We start from the raw sequence: 13,690 nt of genomic DNA, 5'->3' as shown, positions 1-13,690 counted from the left end.
GAATGTTCAGTGAATTAAACCCAGAAAGATTTGGTACTAATTCCTTACAAAACTATTCATTTTGGAAAGAAATCTGTTTGGGAAACTTCTTGCTCTGTGTTAGAGCATCAGATAATTTTCAGCTAATGTAATTTCTTTTATTTAACACGAATATTTCCTTTATGATCCAAAACATTTTATGATCTCCACAGCTGCAGTGAGAAGAGGAGTTTATTTTAAACGGAGGCTGAAGAAACTGTAGAATTAGCAGACATAAGAGAAAGTGGAGAAGCTGGAGGATGGAGTTGCAGACTCTACAGGAGGCTCTTAAAGTGGAAATTCAGGTTCACCAGGTATGTTCCATTATTGGTTTCTCCGTGATGTGTTGTTAAGTAATGGCTAAGATTAGTAAGCTGTCCCATCTCTGAATTTCAGTACACTTTTGAATCGTCTTTCAGATAGTTGTCTGAGGGTCATGTCATTTACCTTTTATTGCTAAATAACAAACTCACTGACAGTACTTCTAAGAATTTTAATAAAGTATTCCTGACTTCCTTTTCCAGAGGAAAAAAATGGAAAATATTTTTTCATAGACTAAAGGTGTTAAAAAAAAACAAACTCTTTTTGGGGGTTCATTTGAAGAACTTTGTTCATGTGAATTAACTTGTATATTTTAAGTAATGAGGCATGTTTAAATTGACTACCATTTATACTGAAGTTTTTTTACATAACTCAGCTTTATGCCTTGATTCTGGTCTTTAGTAAAGAAAACATCACTGCCAGAGCGCCTGGGTGGCTCAGTCTGTTAAGCCTCTGGCTCTTGATTTCAGCTTAGGTCATGATCTCTGGGTCATGAGATCTAGCCCCTTTTGGGCTCCATGATCAGCATGGAGTCTGCTTGGGATTCTCTGTCTCCCTCTCCATCTGCTCTCCCGCCTCCATCTCATACTCACTTTCTCTCTCTCTCTCAAAAAAACAAACAAACAAACAAACAAACAAAAAACCAACAAAAACTTCACTGCCTTCACAGATGTTTAAATTTCAAATATTATGATTCTTAAAATTTACCTCAGGTACGTAGGCTAAACAAACCTAAAAATGTGTAAGTAAATATATGGAGTAATTGTTTATATAATATTAATAAAGTAATATTAAATATGTATAACATACTTTATATGCATAATACAGCTTATTTAATATAACTAATCCAGAAATGAAGCTCTCCTTAAATAACTGGGTCATTACCATATATCTTGTAAACAGAATGTCACTGTTTCTATCCCCTTTCTAGACATTAGCTGGATGTGGTCCCAGGCTCAAGATAAACTGATATACACATACAATCAAAAGTGATAAATGATGATGAATTAACTACTTTTGAATGTTTGAGATGTAGAAGTAGAAAGAGGAAGGGAACAAGTTTCCCTTGTTTTATCTAAATAGTTCAATGTAAAGTTAATTTCTGAAATTGTTGGAAGCACCCCTTGGGCTTTTGATAACTACTAAAATTTGCAAGTTGCTTAGAATTAGGGTGGATGAGAGCTTACAGGAAAGCTTCAAAGGCATACACACACTTTTAAGTCTCTATGTATGCAAAAATTCCTGCTTCTGCTTTGGATCTGTTAAAATTTTGCTCAGCAGTAGTTTTACAGGTTGCTGTGTACAGGTGGGCTTCTCCAGGTGAAGTGTGTTTTGTTTTACGGTAATTTTAAGAAATTTAGTATATAATAAGTTATGCACATTTTATTTTATTTGGCCTTGTTCTGTTACTAATTGAGGAGAATAAAAATTTGTTTATAAAATCAAGCTTGTCTTTTTTCCCAGATGTAAGTATTTTAATGTAGAGTTGTATTGAATACTTAATTTGGCTGAATGACAAATGACAACAGTTAAATTCATAATATGTTCAAAGCTGACATCATCATAGAAGGAACTTCTGGAGAACAATAACCAATTGGAAATTTGTATGGATCAAAGATATTTAATGAAGTTGTATGTGATTTTAGGAGATATTCCTCCTCTCAAGAAATTTGGAGATGGCAGCATTGACATTCTGCTTTTATTTCATTCTCACAAGATATGAACAAGTCTCAAATAAGACTTTCTTGACTCATCTCCTTAATTGAACTAAATTACTAAAAATGAGAATTTTTTTTTAAAAGGAGAGGGAGAGAGAATCCCAAGCAGGCTCCATACCAAGGGTGGAGCCCAACATGGGGTTTGATCTCATGACCCTGAGATCCTGAACTGAGCTGAAATTAAGAGTCAGATGCCTAGGGGCACCTGGGTGGCTCAGTGGGTTAAGCCTCTGCCTTCAGCTCAGGTCATGATCTCAGGGTCCTGGGATGGAGTCCCAATGTTGGACTCTCCGCTCCACAGAAAGCCTGCTTCCCCCGCCCCAGCCTGCCTCTCTGCCTACTTGTGATTTCTCTCTCTCTCTGTCAAATAAATAAATAAAATCTTTATGTTAAAAAAAAAAAAAAAGAAAGAGTCAGACGCCTAACCAATGGAACCACCTAGGCACTCCTAAAAATGAGAAGTCAGTTTTTAAAACATTTGTCAGAGAGAGAGAGGGGGAGTGTGCATTCAAGAGAGAGCTGGCGCACAGCAGAGTGGCAGGCGGGGGTGGGGGGAGAAGTGGGCTCCCCACTGAGCAAGGAGGGCAATGTGGGACTCGATCCCAGGACCCTGGGATTGTGACCTGAGCTGAAGGCAGACGCTTAACCGACTGACCTATCCTGGCATCCCAAAAATGAGAATTCTTAAATATTATTTTGCTTCTTTATTTTTAATTCACATGTACCAATTTTATGAAAATCGTAATCATGAAAAAATTTAATGTTTATTCCTTTTTAAAATCTAATTTAATTTTTAAAATTACATTTATTGACTCAAAAGGGATATAATGTTCTTCTGAAAGTTATCCTAGTCTCTTAATATTTACATTATTTATTTATTTATATATTCAACTTTTTTTTAGGATAAATCAGGAGCTTTTATATTCATCCTTAATTATTACACATATTGTTTGTGCAATAATAATCATTTATTTTTATGTTGATTGATAATATTTCAACTTATATACTTACAAAACATATATTTGCACTGTAATTACATTTAGAATACTTTCCTATCTGGGGAAAATTACTAAGTATTAGTAGTAAATACAAGTGATGTGCCTTGTTTGTAAATCTGATGTTGTTATTCTGGTTGGATATGTGGTAACCTACATGATCACTGATCATGAAAAGTTCAGGAATGCCAGAAATAACATCAACGTAGGCTCTGGCTATTAGGCTGAGGCCAAAGCCAGATCATACATTTGACTAAATATGGGAGCAAAAGCCTCCCCTTTGCATTTCCAGGTAAGGATGGAATTAGTGCTGAAATTGAGCTTACTGGATAGAAGCATGTTAGAAAAGTATTGCTGTGGTAGAAGTATATTTTTCTATTCTTTATGGAGAAGGAGATGGCTAAGAAAGTTGCAATGTATGTATGGGTTGATGTTGAGTAAATGTGAAATAGTAATGGCCTGTGATGAGTAGCTCATCTTTTTTGAGAAATTGCCTTTTTAATTATTCTTACATGAATTTGATGGAAACCATATTTAAACTTTTGGAGTATGTATGGAATGGAGCATAGTATAAAGCAGAGATTAGCAAACTTTTTCTGTAAAGATGGTAAAATGTTTTATACTTTGTGAGACATTTGTGGTCTCTGTCACTACTACTCTGCTGCTGTATAGACAAAGCAGCCATAAATAATATATAAATGAATGGGTGTGGCTGTGTCCCAATAAAACTTTATTTATAAAAACAGATTGTAGGCTCGATTTCTCTATGAACTATAGCTTACGCTGACCTTTGGCGTAAAGTATATCCTCATAAAAAATTGCTGCATTCTTGCAAAATAAAGGAGTTTAATTTTGATTACATAGTGTCAGCTTAAAGTCATGAGGGATTTGGATGGTCTAGTTAAGTTGACTAGCTTCTTCTCCTGTCCTGCCTCTGATTGTCTAAAATTGCAGCTTGAGTACTTATAGATAGAAAAGTTGGTTTCTTTATTTCCTCCAGGAGTGGAGGATTAGAGTGGTTATCAGTTTTTAAGTTCCAGTGTCATGGAAGAAAATGTTTTTCGGCTTTAAAAAAGCAACTTTAGGGTGCCTGGGTGGCTCAATGGGTTAAAAAAGCAACTTTTAGGCGCCCCTGGTTGGCTCAGTTTGTTAAGCATCTGCCTTCAGCTCAGGCCATGATCTTGAGGTCTTGGGATTGAACTCCTCTACCCCTCCTCCCTGCTCATATGCATGCTCTCTCTCTCTCTCTCTCTCTCTCTCTCTCTTTCTTTCTCAAATAAATAAAGATCTTAAAAAAAAAAAAAGGCACCTTTAGTGTAGTAGCCAACTCTCTAGTAACTAAATTAAAAACGAAAACTAAGGATATTTTTCATTGAAAAATGAGGCTAATCTTTAGGCTGCACTGGTGAAAAATATATATGTATAAAGTGTGTTCATTGTCACTGAGTTCTTAGAATGTGTGTTGTTACTGTTTTGTAGATTAAGGCCAGATATAGAAGAGTTAACTACTGTCACATATGAAGTAGAACATAATAACATGTACCTTGTATGTATAGAAGTTATGTGGTTGGCAACCTCAGCTATCCAGAATGCATCTTAGCACCTGAAGTAAGGCTCCTGACCAACTACAGTAAATATCAGAAGTCATTCACTGAAGAGTATACATTTTATTCAAGGGGCGTTTCTTAAGCTATTACAACCTATTTGCTCATCTTAGAACTAGTTCACTGTACATATCACACAGCAGATCAGAAGCCACAGATTTGAGTTGGGGTTCAGGGGCTATTGGAGGAGACTAATAATAGTAACAGGATTTCCTAGCTAACTCCTTGGCATTAAGAAATAGATCGAAAAACTAAAATGCAGACAATGAGAAATCTTTAAATCATAGCAGTTTGGGGTTTTTGTTTTAAGGACCTGGTACAGTGTTTATAGAATAGTATATTAACTGATGTAATCATGCCTCTAAGTATCTGTCAAAGCTGACTTTTTTTCTCTTTAAGATAAGGACAGATAAGTATGTATTTTAGAAATATTATGAGTAAAAACTTTTAAAGTACCTTGACACTCAAAGAGAGGGACAGATTTTTTAGTTACATGAAAAATTTACTTGGGGAACAGCTTATTCCCAGATAACTTTTAGGAATCAGCTTTCTGATATTTTTTTGTCCTTCAAATTTTTCTGTCCTGGTTATTGTTATTTTTGGGCAATGATGCTCTTAGAAGTTGGATTAGGTCAGAAGATGTCCATTTTTCTTTCTCTTTTATTTGGACTTCTGCTTTCCCGAGTAAATGTCTTTCTTTTTGAGTATTCTGGTAGCACTCTCCTTCCCAGAGGAGCCCAGGTAGGTAGAGTTTATGTTGTTGCTCCTTCACTTCCTTACTCTCAAATACTGAGCATCACAGCTCCGCGGAGTACCCCCCCCCCCCAGAAGACAGTGGCAAAGTCCACAGCTGATACTAGCCTCCTTTTGTGGTGAGAACCAAACCAACAAACTTGCCAGATCTGTAGCTTGCTGTATACAAACAGGCCTTTTTTGTTAGGGGAGCAGCTTCTTTCCAGGCTTTTTGGGACTCTAAACAATGACAACATTTTAAAGGGATGTTTGGCTTTTGGAGCATCCAGCTTGTTTAAATTGCTTTTTATAAGCCCCCATCCCTTGGGACGCCTGGGTGGCTCAGTTGGTTAAGCAGCTGCCTTCAGCTCAGGTCATGATCCCAGCGTCCTGGGATGGAGTCCCACATCAGGCTCCTTGCTTGGCAGGGAGCCTGCTTCTCCCTCTGCCTCTGCCTACCATTCTGTCTGCCTGTGCTCGCTCTCCGCCCCCCCTCTGATAAATAAATAAAATCTTTAAAAAAAAATAAAAATTAATAAAAAAAAAAGCCCCCATCCCGCACTCCATCTCCAGATTTGTTAAAATGCAGGAGCTTTTAATTTCAAACTCAAAGTGGTAGTTTGGTGTATATATATATATGTATATATTAAGAAGAGTGTCTCAGTAACCTTTTTTATGGCTCATATATGGCTTTTGGTCTGTTCCAATTGTGTGTTGCTTGTTTTTTTCTGGGAAACTTAAAATTTTAGATTTTGGGGGCCAAGTCCAATTAGCCATAGTGGATTAATATATAAGACTGATGGCTCCTTTTCTCTCTTTATTACTAGAAACTGGTCGCTCAAATGAAGCAGGATCCACAGGTAAAGTACTACTTTTATTCATTTAGTTTTTAAATTAAAATAATTAAAAATAACTATAAGATGCTAAAATACAGACCAGGACTTAAGTTTTAGAAACTATCTCCTCTCTAGCAGCAGTTGTTTTTAGCACATTAGTCTTCATGTTACAAGTGTTTAGAAAAATCTAGTCAATCTATTATAGTGTAGCTATCATTTTATCTTTGTTTCTGTTATTTTGCTTTTATGTTCATTTCTTTGAGTATTTGGGGGGAAAAACTGAGTTAATATTCTTCATATGGTTTGCATTTCACTTCCATAAGCCTGCTTATTCAGAGTCAGCTTTTGAGACTTTGTATTCTCCAAATTATTGTATATGACCCAGAACAATTCTTACATTCTCATAGCTTATATAGTACAGGTACAGTACAGAACATTTAAATACTTAATTCCACTATGATTAAATAATTTCAGAATAATTTTTAAAGAAATTTTTAAAAATTATCTTAGAAAGGGCTCTTAAAGAGGGTTTAAAAGTACCTTGTATGATAACCTAGCAGATGTTATTTTCTCTTTAAATTCTCATAAGAGTTTTTGACTTAGACATTTTTTCTCTATCCCTGAAGAGAAATCTTCCTAAAAAGTTATTTTGCCTTTGATGATTAGATTTATTGTTCAGGTAGTGTCTCTTTTGTAGCCATTAGGCAGTGGGTCACAAGTTTGGAGAATATTTATCAGACTTTCAGGATTTGTTTACCCATAAATCTTTTAACAGAACATTTAGGACCATTTGTGTGTGTGTGTGTGTGTGTGTGTGTGTATTATACAGCCATATGTGTGTTATACACACACACACAATATATATATGGCTGTTAAACATACCATACATTCCCCGTTGTAAAGTTAAGAAAATAAATTCCAGGATTAAAGAATGGTACTGAAGCAGATTGATATTTTTGGAAATGGGAAATATATTCATTTCTCCAAAAACTTAGCACCCAGTGGCCTAACTAGTGTGTGTTAACATAATCCATGGATTCTGAGGGCTGGCATTATGGCCCACATTTAACTCCTGTTTGACAGTCCTGCTTCTTTGAGAAGCTTTCCCATTTTTATTTATTTTTTAAAGTGTATTAAAATTTAAATTAGATTTAGGGAACCAAGAGGCAGTAGACCTTAGATTAATAGACTCTTTCATATGTAATATGGTAACCTACATTGTCAGCAACTGAAATATTAGAAAATTTTAGCATTTCTGATAGAGCTGGTGGTCATGTAACAGAGTAATCTTAACTCAAAAGAATCTGAAGGGGCAGTAAGTTGTTGGACAGCATTGTGAGTGATCTCATTAGTGAAGCCTTATATCAAGTATAAAAAAGACAATGTAGAGTAAACATGAGGGGGAGGATGTGTGCACCACCTCTGGCAGAAGACCAAGCAGGGGGAATCAAAAGAAATGCATGTGAAACAATGAAGAAAAAGTAGTCTTTTATTGGAATGGTGTTCAGTCTGTTAGTAGACTGTCCTGCTGCATTAAGCATTTGAAAATTTTAATTTTGGATTTTTTCCCCACTTGAGTAAAAAGCAAGCACACTCAGTGTATCTCATCTAAAATAGTATTCTTTTTTGATTCCTAGAATTTTAGAACTGAGAAAATACCCTGGTAGTCAGTGTGTTAATTTGAATGATGTAGTGTTAAGGCGGTTGCAGCACTGACAGCATTTCAAATCTAGGCTAAAATAACAAATGTACTCTACTAAATAAGAGAGAGGGCAAGTAGAGAAAAACTCTTATTGTTATTGATAATGCCTTTAAGTATGTAGTCTATGCATACTTATAACTTCCATTTTCCTGCTTTTGTCTGATTAGTGGAGCTTGAGGTTTTTTGTCAACTGATACTTTCTATAAAGAATAAAATGTTTCAATAGGAAGGAATACTCTTACAGTACAAGATGCTAAGATATAAAACTTCTTGTAATTTGAAACAATTGCAAAGGAACTGCTCCTGTTCCAGTGCTAGGAGCTACATTTAGGATCTGTGCATTAGGTGGTGATAATATTTAATGCATGACAAATTTGATTGGCTAAATGCTTAAGATTGCTTCATCATTTGTAATACAGTATGCATAAAGTCTTCTTGCTACTATTCTGTTAACAAATGAAATATCTTTCTCACAGATATTTTTTCTTTCCAATCAGAATGCTGATTTAAAGAAACAGCTTCATGAACTCCAAGCCAAAATCACAGCTTTGAGTGAGAAACAGGTAGGGAAAAAAGGGGGAGGGGGCATATTTTTAACATTGTGTTCTAAAGATATGTCTGCTCGAGGCTTCTAGGAGAACTGCTATTTTTCCTCATGTGTGAAAATAAGTGTGGGCAGCCAGACTCAGTTTTAATTTTGTTTGAGCTCTGTTTATCTATTTTTATTTTTGGTTGAAATCAGTGTCTAGAGTATCCCATGGGTATATGTTCCTGGCAGATACCTAAAAGCAATGTGGCAGGCTGCTGTTAACTATGTTAATTAAACTCTATAGTTTACCCATAGGGGAAGGAGGTAAAGAAAGTTAGTGGGAGTATGTGATAGAGAATCTTGTGGTTGCTGGATGTGTCTTGTTAACCTGTTTTAAAGGCTTGAGATGACATGTAACTTACCGTGGAGAAAATGGTTGTAAATAAATTGCTGTAAATGTAGGTCTCCCATTCTGATTATTGTCATACCTTTATGTTATTCTTTATTAGATAGTGACCTATTACATGAAGAAACTTTGGTGGCACCTTGCTCTATATAAATAAATCTATATAGAGCAAGAGAAGAGCATCTTGCTTTTTTTCCAAGGACATCTGCAAAGTTTTCTTTGGAATTTCTTGTATAATGACCTCTACTTCGCCAATTCATGCAGCTCCTGCCACCAGGTGGAGTGTGACAATTGATAGAGCTCTTAGTAAATGTCTATGGTAATCTGACAAAGCATTTGTTTCCTGTTCTTTCCCCACCACTCTCCCTCTGGTTGAAAGGAGTTTTCTGTCTTGGTGTAGGTGAACGTGCAAACCAAAAGCATAAGGTGATTTTCAATTCATAATTCCTGCTAGTGACAGCTTATTGAAGATTTTTGAGTAAACAGTTCTCAATAATTGATTTTCTTTTTCTTTTTTTTTTTTTTTAACTTTTGTTTAGTGAAATAATAGTAATGAGAGTAATGTATCCCTGGAGATTTCTGATTGTGTTTGTATTGTGTTTTCTATTTTGTTTTCACTTAACTAAGAGGAGAAATAAATTTTGAGAACTATGTGGAATGGATATGAGTTGTTAATTGTTTAGAACAGAATCTTTTTCCAAGCTGAGTGAACAACAGCTTTTTTTCTCCCTGTTCCTGTTCTTATGCTTCTGCATACCCCCCTTGTCTTCTCTAGAGACAGGAGATATTTTAGATTAGGGAATTGCCAAACTAAAATTGGGAGGAGATAGCGTGGTAGAGAACAATTTGTAAGAAAAAATATAAACAGAGTTCGTTAGTATGTATTTGGCTCTGAAAGTGATTCAGTCTCTAAAGTCAAATTGATGTGTGTTAGTGAAAGTGTTCTAGCTTTAGAATTCTGTTAGCATTGAGCCTCCTTATAGTTTCAGGGTTAGTTTGACAAGATGCCAATGAATGAGTCACTTTTGCTGAAAAATTCACGTGTTGCAGCCAGGAAAGAAGGTGAGAACTGATTAGTGGAGTAGGGGTGGGGGATGCTGTCACAAAGTTAAGACAATCTAAGCTACATTTGGGGAAAATGGGGCAATTGAAAAAATTTACATTTATTTGAAATTTTTGTTTGTGGGAACTGATGTGAAGATTTAGTTTATTTCTATAACTTTTTCTTTAATTTCTTTTTTTTTTTAAACTAGGGACCTCAGTTAATAGAAAATTGTAACCATTTACGTTTATGTTCAGTTAGACATTTCATCAAGTGGTAAACTGTCATCTGAACTAAGTTTGAATTTTAGAAGCTGGGCCTTCCTCAGACTTATTTCCAACATAAAACATTGATAATTCAGTTTGAAATAGTTTTCTTTTACAACAAACGCCTAATGCGGAATGCCTAGCATTTTGTTTTTCCTTCTCAAAAGATCTACTTAGCCTCTGGCAAAACACTGATTTTCCTTTTACTTTCATTACTAAAATCTGAATTACATTACTCACATGGCAGATATTTTAATGTAACATTAATTTTTTTGGTTGTGAGAAAAATGCTAAATTCAGCAAAGTACAAAGAATGTCATAATCCAGAATTAACAGCTACTAACCATTATCATTATTTGTTTCTATTCCTTTTATACTATGTTCACTTTTCTATTGTCATTTTTTCTATAGCCACTTAAAAATTTATACAAGTAATAGATGCACACATGCTCTTTTTTTGCTTTATTAAAAAAACAAACATTGTGGATAGTCATTAATTCTTACAGTGGGCACTTATTCTTATTTGTTATTACTACCTCAATCTTTGGTACTTAATCAGTTTCTTCCTCAAGACTAATTATGAAATGTTATGCTCCATTTGGGAAAATATGGTCTTTAGTGAGCATCTTTCATGGCTAAAGCTCAGTGAATTTCATTGAATTCTTGGTTAGAAGGTTCCAGTGTTTTCAAACTGTAACTTGAGATTTTTGAATAAACTCCCTATTGCAGATTTTGAAATCAGCTCCTTGGCCCACAGGGCTTTAATTTGTGGTTGACAGTTTTAACTCAGGAAATCCCCAGACTTGATTGGTTAAACCAATTACATGGTATGGAGCCATTAAAAAATCATGATTTCAAAAATATTTTAATGATAGAGGATGTGCTCTTGATAAAGCAAGTGAAAAAGTACATGCAGCTTCATATGCATTATAATCCCACTTTTGACTGTGTTTCTTGTATGTATGTATGTAGGCATGTAAATACATAATAGAAAGTGTCACTATGGAGTGTTGGAAGCTGATGAATTTACAGGTGGTTTATTTTTTCTTTATGGTCTTAATGTATGTTTGCTTTAATCTCTACAGTAAATATGTTGCCTTTTTATAACCAGGAATAGACAAGAAACATTATTTTAAAAAATTTTTAACACCAAACTTTTGTCTGTTCTACAGAGAGTTAGCATTTAAATATCCAGTGACATTCTCCTCATGGTATATGAACCTCTCTATTCAGAGAATCCATCTATTTTAAATACTACTAATACTGAAGTATAGAAGCAACTATTAATTTCTTTAATAGGGTTCATTCTTATTTTGCACCCCTTCCTCCTCATTTTGGCATGATGTGTGGTCTTTTGCTTGTCAGAATAGAGGTTAGATAGTTTTTTAAAACAGTCATCTTGCATTTGATGCTTTTTTAAACTGAAATTATTATGAACATCTAACATTTTTGAGTGTTTTTTAAAACTACGATTTTTATAGGTTCAAATACTTAGTGGTCTGGCTATAGATTATAATTTGGTTATTCCTCTAATATTTGATGATAGGATGTTTCCAGTTTTTTGCTGTTACAAATACTGCTATGGTAGAAATGCGTGTGTGAATTTGTTTGTCTCTGATCGCCTTAGGATACATTCTTAGGTGTGAGATTACTGGATGTATTGGTCGGCTATTGCTGTAATAGTTCTGCATAACAAACCAGTGTTGTATTGAGTAGCTTACAACATTTATTTTCTCACTGGATCTGTATATCACCTTGAGTTTTCCTGATCTAGGCTAGACACATCTACTTGAGTTTGTGGGTTGGCTGGTCCTGCCAGCTCTGCTCTGTACCTGTTCACTTGGAGGCCTGCCACGAAGAGGCAGCAACAACCTGGGGCATACCCATTTCACCAGAATACCCGAAGCAGACCAAAATACATTTTTAAGTCTCTGCTGGCATCAAGTCTTTTAAAATCTCACTAGCCGAAACAAATCATGTGGCCAAGCCCTGCAAAGTTACATGACAACGGGTGTGGATAATAATTTTATATCAGAATATAAAGAATTGAAAACAATAATCCATCTACCTAACTTGGTTAAAGTTAGTATAAAAGAATTTAAGTTCTTTTTCTTGAAAGAACTTAAATATATATATTTTTTATAAAAACATATTTTTTACTACTTATTTCCAAATAGCCTCCAGAAAATGCTGTATCAGATTAACAGCAAATATGACAGTACCTAGTTTTTCCCAGGAGGTACCCTGTGGGAGGAAAAAAGCATTTTGCTAATGTGGAAGATGAGTTAATAGGTATCTGATGCTTAACTGGCGGTTTATTTTTCAAGCCACTTGTCCGTGGTACAGATATTCCATAGTATTCCTTAGAATACTTAGAAACTTAGAATACTTAGAAACAGTTCAGTTTTAGGTTTTATTTTCCTTTTACCCTTTATCCTATTTTTCTTATTCCTTTTTAGAGAGACACCTTCATAGTCTTTGGCCTTTGCTACTGCTTTGCTTTTCTGACTCTATGTTTAAAAATTACAGTCTCTATTCCTTACAGATTGCTTAACCTAATATAAGATGAAATACTTTCTGGGTTTAATAAATAGTTGCCATTTATGAAGCCATTCTCATTTTAAATTTGAACATATCTTACTAAAATGGATTTGAAGCCTTTGAGAGAGAAGTTTCTGTTCCTGTCATAACTAATTATGTTTCTGATGCATAGAACAACATTATTTAAGCTAAGTAGGTGACGTGAAAAAGGGACTGTGGTTGGGGGAGGGGAACTGGAGTTTGATTCTGTTCCTGAAATAGACTTTTTCATAGATTTTGAGTTAATAATTTAATATATCTGTTTCCTTATTTATGGAATGTTTGAATAATGCCTTTTAGGAGTTAATGAAGGTATATCATTGTATATGTATCTATCATGTATATGTATCTATTGAGTGCACTGAATGTTTTTGGAGGTAAGTTCTATTTCAATGGAATAGGTTAGCTTTAGTCATAGAGTTAACTTCATCTCATATGGAACACCTTCATCTTACCGGTCAAGTACTACTTTTTTTCCCCCAAGTACTACTTTTTTTAAGAACTTAGAACATTTATTGCAGTCATGAGTAAGTACATCACTGTAATAAATAAACTGGGATGTGGACTGTTTTGACTTAGCCATGGTTATATATATAATTAATCCGTATCTGATTTGAGACTAGAATCCAGATCACTATATTCTTTGTTCCGTTTTATTTGGTAAATTATATTCTTAAACTATTCTGTGGACCTTTATCAAATATTTTTTTGAAATAGGACATTAGGCACAATAATTACATTACCTTTAGGCTTCATTGCATTGGAGTCAAGTAAGTAAATTAGTTCTTGTAGTCTAATAATGGTAACCTGATAGATGACTATCTCCAGCCTCTGATGCTGGTGACTGTAGAATGTTACCCTTTTTCATTCAGAACCAAACTAGTGTGATTGGCTCATCACATTAGAATTTAAGATTGTTATTTTTATTAGAGATTCTTAAA

General features: G+C 34.7%; 1 protein-coding gene across 15 annotated transcripts in view; it reads left to right on the top strand.

Moving 5' to 3' along the window:
* Positions 1 to 13,690, top strand: part of LOC132008453 (PHD finger protein 21A) — a 192,697-nt gene that overhangs the window by 35,388 nt on the left and 143,619 nt on the right. For 10 of the 15 annotated variants that reach the window (XM_059387092.1, XM_059387093.1, XM_059387084.1 and 7 more), the window contains 3 exons: positions 192 to 332; positions 6,216 to 6,248; positions 8,403 to 8,489. In XM_059387092.1, the coding sequence (XP_059243075.1) occupies positions 279 to 332; positions 6,216 to 6,248; positions 8,403 to 8,489 (174 nt within the window). In that variant the 5' untranslated portion in view covers positions 192 to 278. The remainder of the gene's footprint in view (positions 1 to 191; positions 333 to 6,215; positions 6,249 to 8,402; positions 8,490 to 13,690) is intronic. The other 5 variants (XM_059387098.1, XM_059387095.1, XM_059387099.1 and 2 more) reach the window with 1 other exon arrangement.

Source organism: Mustela nigripes, unplaced genomic scaffold (genome assembly GCF_022355385.1).
Source record: "Mustela nigripes isolate SB6536 unplaced genomic scaffold, MUSNIG.SB6536 HiC_scaffold_148, whole genome shotgun sequence".
Taxonomy (NCBI): Eukaryota; Metazoa; Chordata; class Mammalia; order Carnivora; family Mustelidae; genus Mustela; species Mustela nigripes.
This window is presented reverse-complemented; position numbering and strand designations above follow the sequence as displayed.